At 42.9% G+C, this 26387-nt stretch overlaps 1 protein-coding gene across 1 annotated transcript; it reads left to right on the forward strand.

Moving 5' to 3' along the window:
• The first annotated feature begins 1616 nt into the window (after positions 1–1616).
• On the forward strand, positions 1617–23151 carry LOC139570929 (SPARC-like). The gene is made up of 9 exons (XM_071393264.1): positions 1617–1878; positions 2333–2413; positions 11344–11416; positions 11567–11678; positions 12560–12678; positions 12775–12929; positions 13459–13571; positions 22623–22717; positions 22861–23151. Exons 1-9 carry the CDS (start codon positions 1747–1749, stop codon positions 22914–22916), a joined length of 936 nt encoding a protein of 311 aa, XP_071249365.1. The 5' UTR covers positions 1617–1746; the 3' UTR covers positions 22917–23151.
• Positions 23152–26387: the final 3236 nt, after the last annotated feature.

Genomic DNA, 26387 nt, shown 5'->3' on the forward strand with positions numbered 1-26387 from the left:
TCTCCCTCAGCCTGGGGCTCCATGCAAGATCTCACCTCGTGGAGTTGCAATGATCATGAGAACGGTGAGGAATCAGCCCAGAACTACACAGGAGGATCTTGTCAATGATCTCAAGGCAGCTGGGACCATAGTCATCAAGAAAACAATTGGTAACACACTACGCCGTGAAGGACTGAAATCCTGCAGCGCCCGCAAGGTCCCCCTGCTCAAGAAAGCACATATACATGCCCGTCTGAAGTTTGCCAATGAACATCTGAATGATTCAGAGGACAACTGGGTGAATGTGTTGTGGTCAGATGAGACCAAAATGGAGTTCTTTGGCATCAACTCAACTTGCCGTGTTTGGAGGAGGAGGAATGCTGCCTATGACCCCAAGAAACCATCCCCACCGTCAAACATGGAGGTGGAAACATTATGCTTTGGGAGTGTTTTTCTGCTAAGGGGACAGGACAACTTTACCGCATCAAAGGGACGATGGACGGGGCCATGTACCGTCAAATCTTGGGTGAAAACCTCCTTCCCTCAGCCAGGGTATTGAAAATGGGTCGTGGATGGGTATTCCAGCATGACAATGACCCAAAACACACGGCCAAGGCAACAAAGGAGTGGCTCAAGAAGAAGCACATTAAGGTCCTGGAGTGGCCTAGCCAGTTTCCAGACCTTAATCCCATAGAAAATCTGTGGAGGGAGCTGAAGGTTCGAGTTGCCAAACGTCAGCCTCGAAACCTTAATGACTTGAAGAAGATCTGCAAAGAGGAGTGGGACAAAATCCCTCCTGAGATGTGTGCAAACCTGGTGGCCAACTACAAGAAACGTCTGACCTCTGTGATTGCCAACAAGGGTTTTGCCACCAAGTACTAAGTCATGTTTTGCAGAGGGGTCAAATACTTATTTCCCTCATTAAAATGCAAATCAATTCATAACATTTTTGACATGCGTTTTTCTGGATTTTGTTGTTGTTATTCTGTCTCTCACTGTTCAAATAAACCTACCATTAAAATTATAGACTGATCATTTCTTTGTCAGTGGGCAAACGTACAAAATCAGCAGGGGATCAAATACTTTTTTCCCTCACTGTATGAGGTTCTCTGAAAATGGAGGATAGTAATTACTATGGGCTTCATTCTTTCACAACACTGAACATACAAAAGTTGCTATTATCCCCATTCACCTCTGCGGTGTATTTGAGGTGTGCACGATGACAGGTTTGTAAGGAAGGGAAACTGGTTCTCATTGAGGTTGGCACTCGTTCACAGACATATTTACAGGCCCAGAGAACACATGGGCTCAGCTAATAAATATCTCTCTCTCTCTGTCTCTCTCTCTGTCTCTGTCTCTGTCTCTCTCTCTGTCTCTCTGTCTCTCTGTCTCTCTGTCTCTCTGTCTCTTTGTCTCTTTGTCTCTTTGTCTCTTGCTCTCCCCCATCTCTCTCACTCATTCACTCACTCGCTTCCTCTTTTTACATCATAGGTACAGTTAAGCCCTATTCATACACTCTCTCACAATAGTTACCTTTACCTATGTCTTGAATAGCATTTTCTGTTTTTGTCTAATTGATTGACTGCCTAATGACTGAAGTATTTTGCTCTGAGTATTTTGGGTCTGCTGATGTGGCCTCTCAACAGGGAAATAATGTGAACTGAAGTGAGGGAACATTTCGGTAAGAGGAGGAGGCAGAAAGGAGGGAGGAGGGGCAGATAAGGTGAAAATGTAAAAATAGACAATCAAATAAAGGAGAGAGAAAGTATGGGAGCAGAATTGGACCATAAAAACAGATACCTTCAAAAAGTGTGTGAAAAGGAGAGGAAAAGCTATGCAGCTGGCAAGACGCAGGAGAACAAGGGGAATAGCAACGGAGGACAGAAGCAAGTGAAACTGGTAAGATTTTTGAAGCAGTGGAGGAACATGACTTGTTCCATATAATGACTTCCTCTGTTGATGTCTAATGTCCTCTCCATGTAACTCAATCTGGCTCCTACAGTACAGTAATGGGAAATTATTGCTTTCTTCTGACAGAGCTTCATTGTTTTATTCTACATTATTGGAATGGCTGGTAAATAATGGAGGGAAATTACAATAAATAAGCTGCATTAGGGAAGGAGATAAGTAAGAAATATGTGTCTGTTATCCAAGCATTTATGGATAAATTGACAATCTGAAAGTTGTATTTGTCTTTCACTCCTCTGTAACTTCGGTTGTTTTACAGTGTATGCATAAAAATCATATAAAAGGATATTGTTTGAATGTTTATATTTTTTATTTCATTCATTTGATATACAAGTGGTATAATAGATGAATTGACCTGTTAGAAACTCCTTTCTCCCGCGGTCAGCCTGCCATCTTGACCACAATGCACCTGACTATGAACCTGCTCTGCCTGCTGGTCCTGACCTTTCACCCTGACCTGGCCATGGTGAGTATAACCTTTCTCCTCATTACATTAGGAGGCTGGGACCTGTTCAAAAGAGTACAATGTTACAGAAGGTTCAGACAAATGTTACAGAAGGTTAGAGAACATACAATATGATTGTCTGTCTGTCACAGTCTATGGTCTGTCATGTAGAATACTAAATGTTGTAAGCTCTATTCATTACATATTTATCTTCAGCGTTCTAAATGTTTCATCTCACTGAATACACCCCTGGTAACCTGAGAAATGTATATTTCCATCCCAGGCGGTACGGAAAGGTGGGACTGTTATACATTGAGGACTGTTCATAGAAGTCAATGCATACTTTAATATCCAGCCAGGCACCAGGTAAACGTGTGTACAGCTGAGGAAATCACTTGGCATGTCAAAACAACAGAAGGAAAAATATTTTGGCCTACTGAAGTAGGAAAGCTTGTAGCATACACATTGAGAAATGGTCCCACATTTTGGAATTAGATGGAGGTAAATCTGTTTGTTATTGAAATGGAATTGAGTTGGAGTTTAAAGGGTGATACATTTGTGTTAAATTGGGCTTTGGGAGCTGAGGCTCCAGAATTTTGGGTCACAATACACCTGTTTCTCATTAGAATGGAGCATATGTTCAGGGCAGATGTGGGTCTGGCTCAGACTACAAAGACCCTGGTAGTAGATTGAGGATAGATTCAGGGGTGGGGGGCTGTTCTGTGCCAGTCAAGCTTCCATATACTCCAAAAAAAGTCATCAATCTACATAGCTTCCATATATAAAGTGAAATAACTTATGGACACTGGATTGGCTTGAATATTTTTTATTTATTATCAGTGGCAGACTGATAATGTTGATGGGGCTGTGGTGGAGCGGGTTGAGACCTTCAAATTCCTCGGTGTCCACATCACTAAGGAATTCATATGGTCCACACATCCTGCCGGGATCCAGCACCTCTCCATTTTGGACTGTTTTGTTTCAGGTGTTGTGCCGAAAAGCTCCCCCCTGCCAGAACTCTCCCCCCCTTCGCGAAACTCGCACACACTCAATTCTTCATTGCTGCGACTTGATTGTTAGTTGAGATTTATGATCACGTTAGGCTGCGTTTCATTAAATTACTTTGTCGGTTTGATCGCGGGGTAGACACTAGTAATGTCTGCAGATTTTCGGTTTGGCTTGTTGTTTCAAGTGTATTAGTCCATAAATAACTTTTTGCCAAAATTCGTCATCTCTCCCGTGTCTTATTCGACTAATAGTTGTTCTGAAATGTTTATTGCTTACCTAAATTTTACTCCCTCTATGTTTAATATAACACACATACATTAATTACTCATTTCGGTTGCCTATCCTGATGTGAAGTTTGTTCTATAGAAAATATTTGACTCTGATGTGTGCCACAGAAAGTACTTGACTCTAGCCACAAAATTAAGGGAATTAAAAGGAGGGGTTTCAGCAAGGCTATTTTCTTGCCTGCCGAAATCCCCCCCCCCCCCCCCCCCTTCTATTTTGGGACTGCAAGGCCTGGAACACTTCAGAATCGTTTTGGTAGCTCATGTTAACCAGTAGTGTGTGCCACAGAAAGCAAAATTAGAGTATAAAGAAACATAAACATTTATTTTAGAAAGATTTTGTAATTTTTAAGAAATTTAAGATAATACACAAATATTATCACACAATAACACAAAAACATCACAAAGTTAGTTTGTTAACAAACATTAAATAGGAAATACAAATGTAAATCTTTGCATAATATGATATAAATGACAATAAATAAAATATAAAAAGACAATAAATAACATAAACAAATTGGAAAGTTGCAACAGCTCGACTGAACATTTAGTCCACATTTTACGGAAAGTTTTCCAGGTGATACCGTCGCCTGGAACTCAAGCCTAACCTAGTCCTCACAGGCAGCGCAGACATAATCCTCCAATGATGGGATGGTTTTCATACAGGACAGGTGGAACCATCGTGGGCAGCAGTCACAACCAATCAGAAATTTATGATGAAATTATTTTATATATTTAAAACTTTAAATACATTTTCTTGAATTACAATTATTTCATTATCAGACAAAGTGGATAATACTATCTCTAGAAATATTACTGATTATACAAGTTTGTACTCGTAAAAATGTGCCTTTTAGAAGTGAACAAGCAATTACACCGTTAGTGTCTTCCTCATTATTGTTCACCTCCCTACAGAAGTGGCACAGTTGGCTCAGGTCATCTAGCAAAACATAATATCAAGTAGTCTATACATCTTTACATGTATTTTTCTGAGCAAACAGGGAACAAGGGAATAGTATTGGTTTTTTGTAACAAAATGATTTAAATACATGTGTTTTAGTGGCCATCTAGTCATTTGATCAAAGATAACCTATAGATAATTATTTTTAATCTATAATTATATTAAATTAGAAAATTAACATACTAGTGTTTTGGAGGAGAGTGACTGCTATTTCTTCTCTCATGATGGTAACATCTTTGTCCGTATTTGAAAAGACAATCGACTCCTCCTTCAGAACACATTCAGCAAACTGGGGAAAAAATGTGATGGGCATTTCAGTTTTCCATAACAAAATTGTTACACTTAAGATTATAATTCGCAAGTATACAACGACACAGCTATGCTATAATTTGACAGTGCTGTTTTACCTTTTAGTCAGTATATTTTCAGTAGGTTAATTGTGCATTACTTATACTCTCAAACTTACTTTCAAGGCAAAGACCCCACAAGAAGTAACATCTAGTTGGCATGGGTGAGGAAGGGTACCACACGCCCATCTGGAGATATTACGCCCCTTCTCTCTCAGGAATGATCTGAACATACAGTTGAAGTCAGAAGTTTACATACACCTTAGCCAAATACATTTAAACTCAGTTTTTCACAATCCCTGACATTTAATCCTAGTAAAAATTCCATGTCTTAGGTCAGTTAGGATCACCTCTTTATTTTAAGAATGTGAAATGTCAGAATAATATTATAGAGAATGATAATATTTCAGATTTTATTTTTTTCATCACATTCCCAGTGGGTCAGAAGTTTACATACACTCAATTAGTATTTGGTAGCATTGCCTTTAAATTGTTTAACTTGGGTGAAATGTTTCGGGTAGCCTTCCACAAGCTTCCCACAATAAGTTGGGTGAATTTTGTCCCATTCCTCCTGACAGAGCTGGTGTAACTGAGTCAGGTTTGAAGGCCTCCTTGCTCGCACATGCTTTTTCAGTTCTGCCCACAAATTTTCTATAGGATTGAGGTCAGGGCTTTGTGATGGCCACTCCAATACCTTGACTTGTTGTCCTTAAGCCATTTTTCCACAACTTTGGAAGTATGCTTGGGGTCATTGTCCATTTGGAAGACCCATTTGCGACCAAGCTTTAACTTCCTGACTGATGTCTTGATATGTTGCTTCAATATATCCACATCATTTTCCTTCCTCATGATGCCATCTATTTTGTGAAGTGCAGCAGTCCCTCCTGCAGCAAAGCACCCCACAACATGATGCTGCCACTCCCATGCTTTTTGGGATGGTGTTCTTCGGCTTGCAAACCTCCCCCTTTTTCCTCCAAACATAACGATGGTCATTATGGCCACAGTTCTATTTTTGTTTCATCAGACCTGAGGACATTTCTTCCAAAAGTATGATCTTTGTCCCCATGTGCAGTTGCAAACTGTAGTCTGGCTTATTTTATGGCGGTTTTGGAGCAGTTGCTTCTTCCTTGCTGAGCAGCCTTTCAGGTTATGTCGATATAGGACTCATTTTACTGTGGATATAGATACTTTTGTACCTGTTTCCTCCAGCATCTTCACAAGGTCCTTTGCTGTTGTTCTGGGATTGATTTGCACTTTTTGCACCAAAGTACGTTCATCTCTAGGAGACAGAACGCATCTCCTTCCTAAGTGGTACGACGGCTGCGTGGTCCCATGTTGTTTATACTTCGTACTATTGTTTGTACAGATGAACGTGGTACCTTCAGGCATTTGGAAATTGCTCCCAAGGATGAACCAGACTTGTGAAGGTCTACAATTTTTTTTCTGAGGTCTTGGCTGATTTCTTTTGATTTTCCCATGATGTCAAGCAAAGAGGCACTGACTTTGAAGGTAGTCCTTGAAATACATCCACAGGTACACCTCCAATTGACTCAAATGATGTCAATTAGCTGAATCGAAGCTTCTAAAGTCATGACATCATTTTCTGGAATTTTCCAAGCTGTTTAAAGGCACAGTCAACTTAGTGTATGTGAACTTCTGAACCACTGGAATTGTGAAACAGTGAAATAATCTGTCTGTAAACAATTGTTGGAAAAATTACTTGTGTCATGCACAAAGTAGATGTCCTAACCGACTTGCCAAAACTGTAGCTTGTTAACAAGAATTGTCACAATTCCAAAAGTGGTGATGGAGTCAGGCGCAGAGAGCAGGGTAGTGAGAAGCAAGTGGATTTAATATTCCAAAAGAATATAACGAGACGGCTACGCCACACATACAAGGGCGCGTCAAGTACAGTCCAAAACAAACAGGACAAAATCCACATGGAACAGACACCACAAGAAAATACGACACCACAAACAGAAAAACAAGCCCGCACAAAAGTCGGCGGGCCAACTGGGTTTAAATAGCCCACAATAAACCTAAACACAAAACAGGTGATACAAATCAGACAAAACTAAATGAAACAGAAAAGGGGATCGGTGGCAGCTAGTAGGCCGGAGACGACGACCGCCGAGCGCCGCCCGAACGGGAAGAGGCACCATCTTCGGCGGGATTCGTAACAAGAATTTTGTGGAGTGGTTGAAAAACTAGTTTTAATGACTCCAACCTAAGTGTATGTAAACTTCCGACTTCAACTGTTTATGTTAATAAAAGTACAGAATTTTGAAACACTTTATTGATTACAATATAGAGAATAATAACAGATGGGAATCTGAGAATGCAGGGATTCCAGCAGGGTGTGAGTTGAAGTAGTCAAATCTGGAGCTGACAATGGCTGGAATGTAAATGACGTGATCATCTCTGAATATCTAACATCTGAGCATGGGCAGGCATTCCCTCGGATGAAGAGCATCTCTGTGTTGCTGATTATGTAATGTCATCCAGGTGGAAATATCACCTGCATATCTGATGTAGGAAAAGAGATAAGAGAAGTTGAGTGTCCTGTGAATCTGTATACGTACTGTACATATGTGTGTATATATATCTTGGTATATATTTTTTGTGTTTCAATTTCTATTATTATTATCATTATTGTGTTTTGTGGTTGAGGGGTGGGGGAGGTTGATGAGGATGGTGGAGGTAATGGGGGTGTCCTATTGAGGGCGAAGGGACCACTTGGGGAGGGGATTCTTCATGGAGGCACATTCAGTCATAGTTTTGTTTATTATACTATTATACATTAATTTTTTATATAATTTCTTTCTCTTCTTATAACAGTTTACTGTGATTATGTATATGCACTCATGTTGACTTATATATTTGAACTTTATTTTTTGCCCAGAGTACAAATTTTAGATTTATTATTATTATTATTATTATTAAAAAGTTGAAAGAAAATGTAGGAAAAGCCATAAAGGGAAAAGCACGATGGGATGGGGGATTGAGTGATGGGTAGAGAGAACAGTAAAGGGCTCTGAAAACAATTATTGCTGAAATAACCACTTCCTTTTGTGACTAGAGTCTAATACTTCCTGTGGCACAAATCAGAGGGCATGATAGGTCACCAAAAATGATTCTGAAATAGAAGGCAGGCAGGCCTTACCGAAATCCCCCCCCCCCCTTCTAATTTCCTTAATTTTGTGGCTAGAGTCAAATTATTTTTGTGGCACACACTACTGGTAAACATGATCTACCGAAATGATTATGAAGTGTGCCAGGCCCTGCAATCCAAAAATAGAAGAGGGGGGGAAATTTCGGCAGGCAAGAGAATAGCCTTGCCGAAATCCTCCCCCGCCCTTCTAATTTCCTTAATTTTATGACTAGAATCAAATTCTTTCTGTGGCACACACCACTGTTCACCATGAGCTACCAAAATGATTATGAAGTTTGCCAGGCCTTCCAGTCCAATAATAGAAGGGGCGGGGGGGATTTCGGCAGGCAAGAAAATAGCCTTGCCGAAATCCCCCCCTCCCTTCTAATTTCCTTAATTTTGTGGCTAGAGTCAAATACTTTCTGTGGCACACATCAGAGTCAAATATTTTCTTTCGAACAAACTTCACATCAGGATAGGCAACCGAAATGAGTAATTAATGTATGTGTGTTATTTTAAACATATAGGAGGGAGTAAAATGTAGGCAAGTAATAAACATTTCAGAACAAGTATTAGTCGAATAAGACATGGGAGAGATGACGGATTTTGGCAAAGAGATTTATTTATAGACTAATACACTTGAAACAAATAGCCAAACCGAAAACTGCAGACATTATTAGTGCCGCCCCGCGATTAACCAACATAATTTTTTTAAATGAATAGCAGCCTAACGTGATCAGAAATTTAAACTAGTAAGCAAGTCGCATCAATGAAGAATTGAGTGTGTGTGCGTTCAAGCAAGTCGCAGCAATGAAGAATTGATGGGGGTTTATTTCTGGCAGGGGGGGAGCTTTTCCGCACAACACCGGAACCTATTTGGCTGGATCCGGTACCTCTCGTGGCATGAAAAATAATTTTCTGTTTTTGCAATGTATAAATTCCTCTGCCGTTAATATTCACAAACCCACAAAAAATGTACGTGAGAAAGTAGATTTTCAGCCGGGGCCTAATATTGTAAAGGTTGATTCAGGATGGGCCTGCCTGGGTTTATTGTTTGCGCAACATTGTAACCTATGATTGAGACCAACACTTGGCTGTGGCTGTGTGAGAAGCTCTCACACAGCTAGAATGAGATGCACTTTATATGATCTCTCTCCCTCACTGCTCTGATAGAAATGAGCCTGCAACTCTCATCTCTCCAGCATTGCACTTCATCATGTATTTCCTTATAGAATTGTGCGAAGGGTTCTGAAGGAACTGCAGCACCCCTGATAAATTGAAATACATTTGCTAAAAGTATATAATTACTGCTGTCTGTTCAGAAATACATTAAATTATTCAGAATAGGCAACTACACCATGAGAAGGCCTATAATTTAGCAACAGCAGATCAATAGCTTCTTTAAAAAAATAACCTAGCTGTTGATTGTAGCCCAATAACAGGAATAGTCTACAGTCGGGAGCGTGCGACAAATCTGTCTTCGAAAAAAACAGCATGCAGACAAAACACGCCTTTCGCAATATTTCAAATTCAATCGAGGGAAAACACAGGTTGGAAAGCAAATGGCTCCTGCTGAAAAGAGAATACTCTATGCTGTAAGCTACCTAAATATTTGATCAACTTCCAAATATTGTTTTACAAAGTAAAACAAGTGAGAAATAGGCTTTTTGGCAGGAGCCATCAGCCATCGGCATTTTTAGGACTATAATTTCCTTCTCATATTGTAGCCTACAATATGTGTCTCCACACACCTGGGCCAAGGCTATTGATGGAAGGTCGTTTTTATTGATTTCAGATTCTCAGTTTGTCAGTGTCAAAGTACCCTGCCATTTCGATCGTATGTGCGGTATTAAAAAATACTCTGCCAAAGTCTCCATTCATGTAAAATTATGTAGATTTGAATGAAATGCATTTATAAAAGGTCCCATTTTTCCCGCACCCTAGGCTACTAAAAATGTTCCCCATATGTGCAACTTCTGTAAGTGCCTCTACTCTACTGTTCTATGCCACTACACAAATGAGATGATATGCATGCAATGCTTTACTATAGAGATGATTTTTATATATTTTTTTTTTCATGCATTCTGGTACCTCAGAACTCCCCAGGTCACCCCCTTCTCACGCTTACTTTTTGTTCTGGCACCTCCCGATTTACAAATGCAGCACTGGAAAGTGCCTCTTCCCCCTCAGAAGGCTGAGATTTGGCATGGGCCCTCAGATCCTCAAATAGTTATACAGCTGCACCATTGAGAGCATCTTGACTGATGGCAACAGCAAGACACCCGGTCGCAAGGCACTACAAAGGGTGGTGAGTACGGCCCAGTATATCACTGGGGCGGAGCTCCCTGCCATCCAGGACCTCCATACCAGGCGGTGTAATAGGAAGGCCCAAAACATTTTTAAAGACTCCAGCCACCCAAGCTATAGACTGTTCTCACCGATACCACACGGAAAACAGTACCAGTGCACCAAGTCTGGAACCAGCAGGACCCTAAACAACTTTTACACCCAAGCCATAAGACGGCTAAACAAGACTGCTAAATGGCTAATGAAATGGCTACATGCTGCTGCTACTGTCTATTATCTATCCCATTGCTCAGTCACTTTAACCCTACCTATATGCAAATAACTACCTCAATTACCTCGCACATCAACTCGGCACTGGTACTCCCTGAATATAGCCATGTTATTTTTACTTGTCATTGTTATTCGTTATTTACAGTGTATTTCCTCGCGTCACTATTTCTATTTTATTTTTTATCTTTAACTCTGCATTGTTGAAGAAGGACCCCTAAGTAAGCATTTCACTGTTAGCCTACACCAGTTGTTTATGAAGCATGTGACAAGTAAAATACAATACAATTTTATTTTATTTAGACAGGCAGGCATGTGCATATTTATTATGGTTGAAGAGACATCTAATAATTTGGGAGAGGCTCTGACTGTTGCTTGGCCTCTATTTGTCTGAGAACCCAACCACCTAAAATATAATTCAATAAAACAGTTTTTCTCCAGAACACAGCAATTGAAGTTATCAACTCATGTTGAGTGGATAGGGCCTAAAATATGCTGTATTAGTACAGCGGCCTCAAAGATCACAGCATGAAAAGACAAACGCATGTTCAGGGTCTATTCAATGTTACAAACTGATAACAGAGCTGTCTGTCTCTTTTTGCTCCTGAATTCTATGTGTTGTTCAGGGAGGAAGATCCCAGCGCAAACAAAGGCAGGCTGAGGACAGTCTGAGACCATACCTGGGTAGAGTGGACCCAGGTGAGACAAGTCTGCCATCGTTGTTAACTTTGTCCTAGTTGGTTTATATCCAACATTAAATTCATGCACAAACTCAGTTAATATTTAAAGCCTAGTGACAGTCACTTCCTCCACTGTTTCTCCATTTCTCCCTCCCTCCCCATGTCCCAGTCCAACTGTGTGAGCTGCTGAAGTGTCACAGTCCAATGGGCTCCTGGTGCCAAGTGGTGCAGGACAACGAAGTCCTCGTCCCAAAGTGTGTGTGTCCGAAGACCTGCCCACGGTAGGGCCACACCACAAACGTAATTCAGTTGTATTCAAGACAGGTGCATTACACCGATTAATATTGTAAGGCAAAATATTGTGGTTGCACAACATTGCGATGTTGACGCATGGCTCCTTTTCATAAATTACGAACCTATTGTATTAACTATTCAAATCGACACAAACATTAAATTATGTCTGATAGTACATTTGCTGAAGGTTAATGACCATTACAAACCAGAATCATGGAGATAGCTGTTACTTCCGTCCCAAGGCTGTGTTACTCTCACCCTGCCAGCAGGTACAAAAGTAACTTTGCGGGAGTTCTATTCTCGGTCTATTTAATTTCAACTAATTTACCCCAGAAATGGAATTACAGTTGCTAATGGTCGAGGACATGTATACGTTTTTTGTCATTAAAAAAACAATGTTGTCTCTAGCTCTATCAATCTCTGAGTAACTTTCGTCCCCGTCCTCCCTTACAGTAACACTTCCTCAAAATAGTCAGAATCAACCTAAGATAGATCAAGAAATTGGTCAATATTTAGAATTTTTTCCAGGTCTTAGTCACGCAATCTAACTAAGATGTTTGGTGCAGTATTTCTCAAGTGAAAATAATTGCTTGAAAACAAGTCATCTGTCATTGAATGACAGCAAACACTTTATTGATGAATCCCTACTGTTGACCAATCACTGGCGAAGGGGCGTAGACTTCGGCTATCGAACTTCAGCATGCCTCAAGAAAAAATGTTGTGTGCTCGAACAGCCCCCAAAAAAACTGCAAAACACCAAAATGAACAAAAACATCACAAAATGTGTCAAAATATATGCGCAAACTGTTTTGATCAATAAGGAAAAGTAAGCTTTATTCATTACACGTGTAATGATTTGTGTGTACAGGCAGGGGGCACCAGTGTGCAGTGTTCTGGGAAAGACCTATGGGAACGAGTGTCTGCTGCATAGAGAAGCCTGCCGCAAGAGACGTCGCATTGGACTGGCTCATATAGGGCCCTGTCTTGGTAGGACACACAAACTCATTCACAGTACTGTACCTACATAATAAGCCTTATTCAAGTCCAGTTCCCACTTCATGCTTTCTTATGTTTGTTTCCCAGTTCCCAAGACAAACTGCACAGAGGAGGAGTATGGCCAATTCCCATACCGCCTAATGGACTGGTTCCTCCTATTGAGTCGTATGGGAAAGTCTTATGCCCCCTACGCCCTGCCCCAGAGCTGCCTGAGCCATGCCCAGCGCACCCACCTAGCCCAGGTAACAGACAAGACAGAAGAAAAGGGCTTGGCAACTATGGTCCTGGAGGGTTGCAGTGTTTGCAAGATTTAGCTCTACCCAAGCGCTACTGCACCTGATTACACTTATCATGAACTATATTGAAGGGCATGAAGAGCACTATGAGTTGTGTTGTGGTGTTAAATTGCTAAGGTTAACAAGCTCCTGTTTAGCTTATTGTGTGGTCTTCCACAACTCAGAATGAGGGGGCTTACAGGAACCCCAGTATAAATAAACTGTCAATAATCACTCAATTATTCAATAAGAAAGTTAACTGGGTGGTAATATTATATCCCCATCCCTGCCTTCCTGTCCTCTCGCCATTCCTTTATCTATTCAACTAACCACATCCTTAACCTTCTCGTTGTCCTCCTTCCTCCTCCCTCCCACTCTGTTCATCCTCCTTAAAGTTATTGGCAAATAGGAGAACCTGGGCATGAACGGCACATTTTTGTCATTTAATATTCTTCTGCTGAGATGTTACCTCTCTTTCCTCTCCTGAATGGTGTAGCGGAGGTTTGCCCTGCTGGACAAGAACAAGGACGGGAAGCTGAGTCAGAGGGACCTGAGGAAGTTGCGCTACAAGAGGATGCCTCTCGAGCAATGTGCTAACTTCTTCTTCCAGTGAGCCCCACTCTGAATACACACTAGACTTCACATTTCCCTTCTCCTCTATGCACCACATACAAATTATGATAGATACAAATCCCCACCATGTTCATTACTGTCTTTATCAGTTGCCAACTATCAATATAATTTCATCTCAATCAATAAAGAAAATACTTATCAATTGAACTGATATATTGAGAATGTTATGGAAAAATTTGACATTTGGGGCAATTAAACCAATTTGTAAATGGAATGTCAAATGATTTCCTGAATGTAGAGGGTTAAAATGTCTCACCTCGTCATGTCATTTATCCCATTCACATGTGCTCTCTGCACCCCATCCTTAACAGATCCTCTGTGCCAATCAGCCTTCCTCTGAGCCCCGCTCTCCCTCTACTAACCAACCAACCCCCCTCCCCACTCATCATTCTCTTCAATTCAAGGGGCTTTATTGGCATGGGAAACATATGTTAACATTGCTAAAGCAAGTGAAGTAGATACTATACAAAAGTGAGAAAAAAAACTATACAAATGAACAGTAAACATTACACTCACAGAAGTTCCAAAAGAATAAAGACATTACAAATGTCATATTATGTAAACTCAGCAAAAAAATTTACTTCCTCTCGCTGTCAACTGTGTTTATTTTCAGCAAACTTAACAAGTGTAAATATTTGTATGAACATAACAAGATTCAACAACTGAGACAAACTGAACAAGTTCTACAGACACGTGACGAACAGAAATTGAATAATGTGTCTCTGAACAAAGGGAAAGTCAAAAGTAACAGTCAGTATCTGGTGTGGCCACCAGCTGCATTAAGTACTGCAGTGCATCTCCTCCTCATGGACTGCACCAGATTTGCCAGTTCTTGCTGTGAGATGTTACCCCACTCTTCCACCCAGGCACCTGCAAGTTCCTGGACATTTCTGAGGGGAATGGCCCTAGCCCTCACCCTCCGATCCAACAGGTCCCAGACGTGCTCAATGGGATTGAGATCCGGGCACTTCGCTGGCCATGTCAGAACACTGACATTCCTGTCTTGCAGGAAATCACGCACAGAACGAGCAGTAGGGCTGGTGGCATTGTCATGCTGGAGGATCATGTCAGGATGAGCCTGCAGGAAGGGTACCACATGAGGGAGGAGGATGTCTTCCCTGTAACGCACAGCGTTGAGATTGCCTGCAATGACAACAAGCTCAGTCCGATGATGCTGTGACACACCGCCCCAGACCATGACGGACCCTCCACCTCCAAATCGATCCCTCTCCAGAGTACAGGCCTCGGTGTACCGCTCATTCCTTCGACGATTAATGAGAATCCGACCATCACCCCTGGTGAGACAAAACTGCGAATCGTCAGTGAAGAGCACTTTTTGCCAGTCCAGTCCTGTTTGTGCCCATAGGCGACGTTGTTGCCGGTGATGTCTGGTGAGGACCTGCCTTACAACATGCCTACAAGCCCTCAGTCCAGCCTCTCTCAGCCTATTGCAGACATTCTGAGCACTGATGGAGGGATTGTGCGTTCCTGTTGTAATTCGGGCAGTTGTTGTTGCCACCCTGTTCCTGTCCTGCAGGTGTGATGGTCGGATGTACCGATCCTGTGCAGGTGTTGTTACACGTGGTCTGCCACTGCGAGGACGATCAGCCGTCCTGTCTCCCTATAGCGCTGTCTTAGGCGTCTCACAGTATGGACATTGCAATTTATTGCCCTGGCCACATCTGCGGTCCTCATGCCTCCTTGCAGCATGCCTAAGGCACGTTCACGCAGATGAGCAGGGACCCTGGGCCTCTTTCTTTCTGTGTTTTTCAGAGTCAGTAGACAGGCCTCTTTAGTGTACTAAGTTTTCATGTGACCTTAGGTCAACTGTGTGTCAGGTTTTGGCCAGGACTGTTCTGTTTTTTTGTCACTAGATGTCCCCATTGCACCTTTTTTGTACCTTTTGTTTTTCCCTTGCTCTAATTATTGTTTGCACCTGTATGTCGTTCCCTTGTTAGTATTTAATCCCTGTGTGTTCCTCAGTTCCTTGCTCAGTGTTTGTATGTTAGCACCCAGCCCCAGCCCAAGCCTTGTTGTGAACATATATTTTTCTCTTGTTGGATTTTCCAGAGGTTCTCTGGTTTTGTTCTTTTGTATTTTGTATTAGTCTTTTGAGGTTTGTTTTTCCCTTGCTGTTTTTACCACTTTGTGGATTTTCTTTGTATTTTGGAAGATATCTATTTTTTATTAAACCACCATCTCTAGTACTGCTGTGTCTGCCTCATCTTCTGGGTTCTGCCAATTTAGTGACTGTTTCTCGCACCGGGTCCTGACACTGTGACCTTAGTTGCCTACCATCTGTAAGCTGTTAGTGTCTAAACAACCGTTCCACAGGTGCATGTTCATTAATTGTTTATGGTTCATTGAACAAGAATGGGAAACAGTGTTTAACCCCTTTACAATGAAGGTCTGTGAAGTTATTTGGAACTTTACGAATTATCTTTGAATGACAGGGTCCTGAAAAAGGGACATTTCTTTTTTTGCTGAGTTTAACCATTTGCACATCGTTACAACACTGTATATATAAAGTACAAAAGGGAAAACAAATAAACATGCATTTGGGATGTATTTACAATGGTGTTTGTTCTTCACTGGTTGCCCTTTTCTTGTGACAACAGGTCACAAATCTTTCTTCTGTGATGGTACACTGTGGTATTTCACCCAGTAGATATGGGAGTTTATCAAAATCGGGTTTGTTTTCGAATTATTTGTGGATCTGTGTAATCTGAGGGAAATATGTGTCTCTAATATGGTCATACGTTTGGCAGGAGGTTAGGAAGTGCAGCTCAGTTTCCACCTAATTTTGTGGGCAGTGTGCACATAGCCTGTCTTCTCTTGGGAGCCAGGTCTGCCTACGGCGGCCTTTCTCAATAGCAAGGCTATGCTCACTGAGTCTATACATAGTCAAAGCTTTCCTTAAATGTGGATCAGTCACTGTGGTCAGGTATTCTGCCACTGTGTACTCTCTGTTAGGGCCAAATAGCATTCTAGTATGCTTTGTTTTTTTGTTAATTACTTGACACATTGGAAATAATTATCTTTTTGTTTTCTCATGATTTGGTTGGGTCTAATTGTGTTGCTGTCCTGGGGTCTGTTTGTGTTTGTGAACAGAGCCCCAATACCAGATTGCTTAGGGGACTCTACTCCAGGTTCATCTCTCTGTAGGTGATGGCTTTGTTAAGTTTGGGTATCGCTTCCTTTTAGGTGGTTGTAGAAATTTTCTGGATTTTGATCATTAGCGGGTATCGGCCTAATTCTGCTCTGCGAGCGTTATTCGGTGTTTTACGTTGTACACTGAGGATATTTTTGCAGAATTCTGCATGCAGAATCCCAATTTGGTGTTTGTCTCATTTTGTGAATTCTTGGTTGTTGAGCAAACCCAAGATCTCACAACCATAAAGGCCAATGGGTTCTATAACTGATTCAAGTATTTTTAACCAGATCCTAATTGGTATGTCAAATGTATGTTCCTTTTGATGGCATAGAATGCCCTTCTTGCCTTGTCTCTCAGATCGTTCACAGCTTTGTAGAAGTTACCTGTGGCGCTGATATGTCTAGATGGAATTTGTATTTGTGGTCCTGGCGACTGGACCTATTTTGGAAGACAATTATTTTGGTCTGACTGAGATTTACTGTCAGGGCCCAGGTCTGGCAGAATCTGTGCAGAAGATCTAGGTGCTCCTGTAGGCCCTCCTTGGTTGGTGACAGAAGCACCAGATCATCAGTAGACATTTTACTTCAGATTCTAGTAGGTTTAGGCCGAGTGCTGCAGACTTTTCTAGTGCCCTTGCCAATTTGTTGATATATATGTTGAAGAGGTTGGCTCTAGCTGCATCCCTGTCTCACTCCACGGCCCTGTGGGAAGAAATGTGTGTTTTTTGCCTATTTTAACTGCACACTTGTTTGTGTACATGGATTTTATAATGTCGTATGTTTTTCCCCAAATACCACTTTCCATCAATTTGTATAGCAGACCCTTATGCCAAATTGAGTCTAAGGCTTTTTAGAAATCAACAAAGCATAAGTAGACTTTGCCTTTGTTTTGGTTTGTTTGTTTGTCAATTAGGGTGTGCAGGGTGAATACGTGGTCTGTTGTACGATAATTTGCTAAAAAGCCAAATTTGACATTTGCTCAGTACATTATTTTCACTGAGGAAATGTACGAGTTTGCTGTTAATGATAATGCAGAGGATTTTCCCAAGGTTGCTGTTGACGCATATCCCATGGTAGTTATTGGGGTCAAATTTGTCCCCACTTTTGTGGATTGATGTGATCAGTCCTTGGTTCCAAATATTGGGGAAGATGCCAGAGCTAAGTATGATGTTAAAGAGTTTTAGTATAGCCAATTGGAATTTGTTGTCTGTGTATTTTATCATTTCATTGAGGATACCATCAACACCACAGGCCTTTTTGGGTTGGAGGGTTTCTATTTTGTCCTGTAGTTCATTCAAGGTAATTGAAGAATCCAGTGGGTTCTGGTAGTCTTTAATAGTTGATTCTAGGATTTGTATTTGATCATGTATATGTTTTTGCTGTTTGTTCTTTGTTATAGAGCCAAAAATATTGTAGAAGTGGTTTACCCATACATCTCCATTTTGGATAGATAATTCTTTGTGGTGTTTAGTGTTTTCCAATTTTCCCAGAAGTGGTTAGAGTCTATGGATTCTTCAATTACATTGAGCTGATTTCTGACGTGCTGTTCCTGCTTTTTCCATAGTGTATTTCTTTATTGTTTTAGTGATGCACCATAGTGAAGGCATAGACTCAGGTTTTCTGGATCTCTGTGTAACGGCTGTTGGAAGGACAAAGGTGCAGCGTGGTACGTGTCCATATTTATTAAATGAACACTGAAATAACAAAAATAACAAAGAACGACCGAAACAGTCCTGAAAGGTGAAAAAACACTAAACAGAAAACTACCCACAAACACAGGTGGGAACAGGCTACCTAAGTATGGTTCTCAATCAGAGACAATGATAGACAGCTGCCTCTGATTGGGAACCATACCAGGCCAAACACATAGAAATACAAAACATAGAACAAAAACATAGAATGCCCACCCCAACTCACGCCCCGACCAAACCAAAATAGAGACATAAAAAAGGAACTAAGGTCAGGGTGTGACAGTACCCCCCCCAAAAGGTGCGGACTCCGGCCGCAAAACCTAAACCCATAGGGGAGGGTCTGGGTGGGCATCTATCCGCGGTGGCGGCTCTGGCGCGGGACGTGGACCCCACTCTACCTTAGTCTTGGCCCACTTAGGTGGCGCCTCTGGAGCGGCGACCCTCGCCGCCGACCCCGGACTGGAGACCCTTGCAGCGGACCCCGAATAGGAGGGCGACTCTGGCGGCTCCGGACTGGAGGGCGACTCTGGCGGCTCCGGACTGGAGGGCGACTCTGGCGGCTCCGGACTGGAGGGCGACTCTGGCGGCTCCGGACTGGAGGGCGACTCTGGCGGCTCCGGACTGGAGGGCGACTCTGGCGGCTCCGCACTGGAGGGCGACTCTGGCGGCTCCGGACTGGAGGGCGACTCTGGCGGCTCCGGACTGGAGGGCGTCGCTGGCGGCTCCGGACTGGAGGGCGTCGCTGGCGGCTCCGGACTGGAGGGCGTCGCTGGAGGCTTCGTGCCGGAGGGCGTCGCTGGAGGCTTCGTGCCATGGATCATCGCTGGAGGCTTCGTGCCATGGATCATCGCTGGAGGCTTCTTGCCATGGATCATCGCTGGAGGCTTCTTGCCATGGATCATCGCTGGAGGCTTCTTGCCATGGATCATCGCTGGAGGCTTCGTGCCCTGGATCATCACTGGAATGGAGAGACACACAGGAGGCCTGGTTCTGGGAGAAGGCACAGGACTCACCAGGCTGGGGAGACATGCAGGAGGGTTAGGGCTTAGCACAGGCACAGGACTCACCAGGCTGGGGAGACATGCAGGAGGCCTCTTCCTTGGCCGAGGCACCGGATACACTGGGCCGTGGAGGCGCACTGGCGGTCTCGAGCTCAGATCTGGCCCCACCCGTTCTGGCTGGATGCCAGCTTCCACCCGGCAAATGCGGGACGCTGGCACCGAGCACACCGGCCTGTGGATGCTCGGCCGAGACACCGTGCGCATCACCCCATAGCACGGTGCCTGACCAGTCACATGCTCGCCCCGGTAAGAACGGGGAGTGGGCTCAGGTCTCCAACCTGACTCCGCCACACTCCCTGTGTGCCCCCCCCAAAAGAATTGGGGCTGCCTCTTCCTTGCCAGCTGTGTTCCCTTGTACCGCTGGTTCCCTTCTCCTGCTGCCTCTGCTCTCCTGGCTGCCTCCACCTGTTCCCATGGGAGGCGATCCCTTCCAGCCAGGATCTCCTCCCATGTGTAGGATCCCTTCCCGTCCAGAATGTCCTCCCATGTCCATTCCTCCTTCTTTCCACGCTGCTTGGTCCGTTGGTGGTGGGTAGTTCATTAACGACTGTTGGAAGGAGAGGACCAAGGTGCAGCGTGGTACGTGTCCATATTTATTAAATGAACACTGAAATAACAAAAATAACAAAGAACGACCAAAACAGTCCTGAAAGGTGAAAAAACACTAAACAGAAAACAACTACCCACAAACACAGGTTTGTCAAATTTGTCCCCACTTTTGTGGATTGATGTGATCAGTCCTTGGTTCCAAATATTGGGGAAGATGCCAGAGCTAAGTATGATGTTAAAGAGTTTTAGTATAGCCAATTGGAATTTGTTGTCTGTGTATTTTATCATTTCATTGAGGATACCATCAACACCACAGGCCTTTTTGGGTTGGAGGGTTTCTATTTTGTCCTGTAGTTCATTCAAGGTAATTGAAGAATCCAGTGGGTTCTGGTAGTCTTTAATAGTTGATTCTAGGATTTGTATTTGATCATGTATATGTTTTTGCTGTTTGTTCTTTGTTATAGAGCCAAAAATATTGTAGAAGTGGTTTACCCATACATCTCCATTTTGGATAGATAATTCTTTGTGGTGTTTAGTGTTTTCCAATTTTCCCAGAAGTGGTTAGAGTCTATGGATTCTTCAATTACATTGAGCTGATTTCTGACGTGCTGTTCCTGCTTTTTCCATAGTGTATTTCTTTATTGTTTTAGTGATGCACCATAGTGAAGGCATAGACTCAGGTTTTCTGGATCTCTGTGTAACGGCTGTTGGAAGGACAAAGGTGCAGCGTGGTACGTGTCCATATTTATTAAATGAACACTGAAATAACAAAAATAACAAAGAACGACCGAAACAGTCCTGAAAGGTGAAAAAACACTAAACAGAAAACTACCCACAAACACAGGTGGGAACAGGCTACCTAAGTATGGTTCTCAATCAGAGACAACGATAGACAGCTGCCTCTGATTGGGAACCATACCAGGCCAAACACATAGAAATACAAAACATAGAACAAAAACATAGAATGCCCACCCCAACTCACGCCCCGACCAAACCAAAATAGAGACATAAAAAAGGAACTAAGGTCAGGGCATGACACTCTGTTTTTGGATGGACAGGTTTCTCAATTTCTTCATCAAACCATTTGTCATTGTGGTTCATTTTCCTTGGTTTTCTGTTTTAAGTTTTTGGATTAGATAGGGAAGTTGAGAGGTCAAATATACTCTTAACATTTTTTACTGCCAAATGTACACCTTCACTATTACAGTGGAACATTTTGTCCAGGAAGTTGTCTAGAAGGGATTGAATTTGTTGTTGCCTAATTGTTTTTTGATAGGTTTCCACACTACATTCCTTCCGTCTATACATTTCTTAATATTACTCAGTTCCTTTGGCTTTGATGCCTCATGATTGAGTATTGCTCTGTTCAGGTAGACTGTGATTTTGCTGTGGTCTGATAGGAGTGTCAGTGGGCTGACTGTGAATGCCCTGAGAGACTCTGGGTTGAGGTTAGTGATAGATTAGTCTACAGTACTGCTGCCAAGAGATGAGCTATAGGTGTACCTACCATAGGAGTCCCCTCGAACCCTACCATTGACTGTGTACATACCCAACGTGCGACAGAGCTGCAGGAGTTGTGACCCGCTTTTGTTGGTTATGTTGTCATAGTTGTGCCTAGGGAGGCATATGGGGGAGGGAATGCTGTCACCTCCAGGCAGGTGTTTGTCCCCCTGTGTGCTGAGGGTGTCAGGTTCTTGTCCGGTTCTGGCATTTAGGTCGCCACAGACTAGTACATGTCCTTGGGCCTGGAAATGATTGATTTCCCCCTCCAGGATGGAGAAGCTGTCTTAATTAAAGCATGGGGATTCTAGTGGGGAATATAGGTAGCACACAGGAGGACATTTTTATCTGTTAAGATCATTTCCTTTTGAATTTCTAGCCAAATGTAAAATGTTCCTGTTTTGATTAATTCAATGTAGTGAGTTAGGTCTGCTCTATACCAAATTAGCATACCTCCTGAGTCCCTTCCCTGTTTCACACCTGGTCGTTTGGTGGATGGGACTACCAGCTCTCTGTAGCCTAGAGGGCAGCCAGCGGGTCCATCTCCTCTATACCATGTTTCTTGTAGGATGACAATGTATGTATCTCTTCCATCCCTCTATCACTTCCTCCTCCATAACCCATGTCATAATCGCTCTCTTTCCTCCCTACTATGTCTATTCAATCTCTGTCTCTCTCTATCTCCCTCTCTCCATCTCTCTCTCCCCTCCCCCACTCCCGCCTCAGTCGTAAATCTTGTGTGTGTGCTGCCAGTCTACAGTGACAGGTTTTGTGGGAGTGGGGCTGGCCGGCTCAATGTCAAGCCATTCCCAGCAATGATAATGTTTATTACCCACTGAGCTTCCCTCTGTGTGTGGATTAGCACAAATGGAAATGGTACCCTTCAAAGATAATGTTTCTTTGTGGGTGAAGACAAATGTCAGTCTGTGCATATTGTATGCAGATGTGTTTGTTTGCATATGTCCTTTGTGTTTGTATGCTTAATTTGCCCTTCGTGTTTGTGTGTGTGCTTGTGTGTGTGTATTTGCAACAGTAGACCTATATGTTTGTTTATGTATATTCTCTGTATACAGGTCATGTGACCATAACAAGAACAGTAAGGTGACCCTGCATGAATGGATCTCCTGTCTGGTGGATCGCTCAGAGATCTGGTTCCACAACTTCATGTGTGGGTGCAATCACTTACCCTCACTATCTAAATGATGCTACATTACGTGTAGATCCTAGTGTGTCGTGTGTTTCATCTTTAATTGAACAAAATTTGATTACAGGAAATGATTTAATTACAGCAAATGTTTCTTTCTCTGACAGCTATGAAAATGGGATCCGGTAAGCTGTGTCCCATGAAGACCGACAACCACCTTTGACCTGGATATCAACACATCTCCTCTCGCTTGTCTACATGTGCATCTGTTTATCACTGCTATCTACAATAATAAGCATCAAAGATGATCCACTTTTCTCCACTTCCGGCATCATACTCCCCTAACTGTCACACTCAGTACTGTGTTTGTTTTTGATTTATGACATCTGTTTTGTGACGGTCACTGTACATTCATCTGTGTGGAGAAAGGGCCTGCAATAAATGTCTATGAGACCTGGCTGCCCCGTTAGTGTCTGTATGGGGATGGCCTGAGGAGAGAGGGGCTCATTAAGAACCAAGAGGACGTGTCGCATGGATCAAGCATCCAATTACTGTGGGAAAGAGAGATGGAGAAAGACTCACAGAGACAGTGGGATACTATGATAGACGGAAGAGATGGAAAAGAGATGATGGAAGGCGAGGAAGCTTAGTGTGAGACGCCGTGACCAGGGAAGGGAACGAGGGATAATGGAGGGAAGGGATCAGAAATTAGAAAAGGAACGGGAGGGGGATGGAATAGTCGGAAAGAAGTAAAGTTAGGGGAAAAATAAAGTATGTTAGAGGTTTGATGTGGGGAATATTAGCCACAGCGTATGATATTTGTCAAGAGGAAATTTAGAAATAATGACTTCTTGTAATGTCAAAGATCCAAATCATTAGCCCTTAACAGGCTTATACATTCCAGTACATTCTATCATATTGAGGTATTTCAGCTGTTGCCTCAGCTTTTCCATAGCTCTAGTTTTTGTTTTGTGTGTGTGCGTACGTGTGTGTGTACTCTCAAAGATCAGTAGGGGATGTACGTGGCCCGGGGTGGGTTCTTCCGTTCCACTGGTGTCTCTGGACTAATTAGCCCTCAGATTTTGCTTCGCCGGGAGAATGGGGAGAGAGAGAGAGATAGAGATATATTTCAATATTCAACATAGGATAGAGATGCTTCCCAGACATGGGGCAAATGAGGAATGAGAGTTGCAATGTGTCCAGAAAAAAACCAAAGAATCAAAACAAGATTTTTTTCCTGACGTTTCAGATTCGCTCTCATCACTTTTGATGAAGACAAGACCACTCGAGGCTGTAAAACATATCAGAGTTTCAAAAAAAGAAGATGGGGAAAAAAACAGACGGCGAGGGCAGCTGTAAATGAAGAGATATAGGTACGTGATCGGAGATCAGCCAGAGCCAATTGAGAGCAGGCTGTATTTGCTAATGAGTGACCTGCAAATCAAGCTGTTAACGCAGTCACCGCGGCGAGGGGAAAGGAGATCTGAATACAAAGTCCCACCTTCAATTGCTCCCCCATCCCCGGGGACTTGCTCCTTTATCTGTGAAAATGAAATGAATTGTTGGCGCCACCTCTGGAGGTTCCAGCCTCCCCTCCCTCTTTGTGTCTTCATCCCCCTACGTTGATACATTCCCACTTATTACCTCAGGACCGCCTGCCCCACCTTCAAACCTATCCTCCCACACCCAGGGGAGGCTAATACTGATCCAAAGGCTGCCCATCCAAACCCAGACAGTTGTCCCTCCCTACTTACTCACACTCACCTACAATCATTCTCTTCTCTTTCTGTTGTCATGTTGGAAGTTGAATAGCTCAATCTTTCCCACCTCCCAACCCAACCTTTTCCTCTCCCCCCTGGTGATCTGATCTGAGATGGTGTTTGTCCTCTCTCTCTTACTCTCCCTCCTTCTCTCTATCTCTTCTCTCTCTCTCTCTCTCTCTCAAGGGACTCTGCCAGCTCAGGAGCAGATGGGTGACTGGTGATGATATGTTGTTAAAAATAAAGATTCCTGTTAACCCGTTGTCACTTTCTTTCTTTCTTTCTTTCTTTCTTTCTTTCTTTCTTTCTTTCTTTCTCAAAACACTGCCCACACAACACTTTACAACATAGTTGCAGTACTGTGCCGCTACCACTCTGCAGACAGTAGCCCAGCTGTCTGTCCCGTACGACTGAGCCCTGACCTTAAAAACATGATATTTAATACATGATCGTCATAAAGACAGCCTCCTGCATTATGCATGACTCGTAAGCAGACATAAATAATGAATGAAACCAGCAATTTTGTGGTTTCTGCCATGCAATTATTTAAATGAAATTTTCTGTCTTGGTTTTTCTTGCTCTCAGCGGATGGAGTTAGTCCAGTGACTGTTTGTCGAAAAGTTATTAAAGGGAACACAAGAGAGGGAAAGCTGTGGGATCAAAATAAATATTCAGGCTAGCTCTGATGGTGCAGACCCCACCAGAGAGAGAGAAAACGACAGACGGAGAGAGAGTGGGTGTTTTGTGGGTGTCTGTCCTGATATACCTGTCATATGCTAGCATGCAGGCTGGGTTACCTTACAGATACAACGGGAGAGAGGTGACTTATGGGACAGGAATATTCCTCTCACATTACTTTGGCTCCATCAGATACGCTGATCCATTTCCTGCACTAAACAGCAGCACTGAAATAAATTAAATATACGGACAGTCAGTTGTATATAGGCTATAACCCCAAAAGGTTAATCAGAATCTTGCCTTCAAACGCATCAGCCATATCGTGCTCTGCCAGATTGTCAACTTTTAAAACTTCAGAGGGATTCTAAAGTGGGCCAGAGAGAGAGAGAGAGGGGAGAGCTGTTAGCTTTGAAAGAGAGTCCAGCAGCAGTGAGGGGTCCTTCCTAAAAGGGGAAACAGATTTTGCCACTGCTCTGATCATTAATATATTCATCTATTTTTTTCCAGGAGGTTTTGCTTTAAGCCCCCATATTGCAGAGGGCTCTCAGGTTTGTCTAAGGACAGACAATACTCCCTCTGGGTGAAGTGGCTCCATTCAGAGGACCTCAATAGTCCTACTGAAGTAGCTAGAGAATGGGTGGGAAAAGCCCAGGCGAGAGAAAAGAGAGGGGAGTTAGCACACAATGCAAACGGCCTCTTTGGTTTTCTGATGATATTGACTGAAGACCGGAAGAAAGAGTACCTACATGCGGTTCTCCATTGTGTGTCTTTGTGTGTCAATGTGCACCTTGCTCCTCTGAGAGCTGTACTTGACCCATACCTCCTCACAACATACAACACCATACCACTCCACCCCAACTTAGATTTTTATGTTTCTTGCCCTACGTTGTGTACATCTTTAGTTCACAACACTCTGCTGCGTTGTGGTTTGTCATTGACATGACTGCTGTTTGTTAAGCTATTTTTCTTGTGTTCATAGTCAATTAGAGGCACCACATCAAATGGCAGAAGAAAACGTGACGTCAAGCTCCCACAGTTCATACTCAATATAGATCTTATCAGATCCCCTAGAAAATGGTTAATGTGGGCAAGTTTTGTATCATCATTCACCTCCACTCCATTCTCTGCCACTACCTCTGACAACTCCCCCCCACCTTCTGCACACACACACTCCCCTCATTACCAGCCCCACTCCCACTCCGTGACCTCACCACCCTGAACACACATACACACACACTACACACGTGTGCCTACCT

This window comes from Salvelinus alpinus, chromosome 3 (genome assembly GCF_045679555.1).
Source record: "Salvelinus alpinus chromosome 3, SLU_Salpinus.1, whole genome shotgun sequence".
Lineage (NCBI taxonomy): Eukaryota > Metazoa > Chordata > Actinopteri > Salmoniformes > Salmonidae > Salvelinus > Salvelinus alpinus.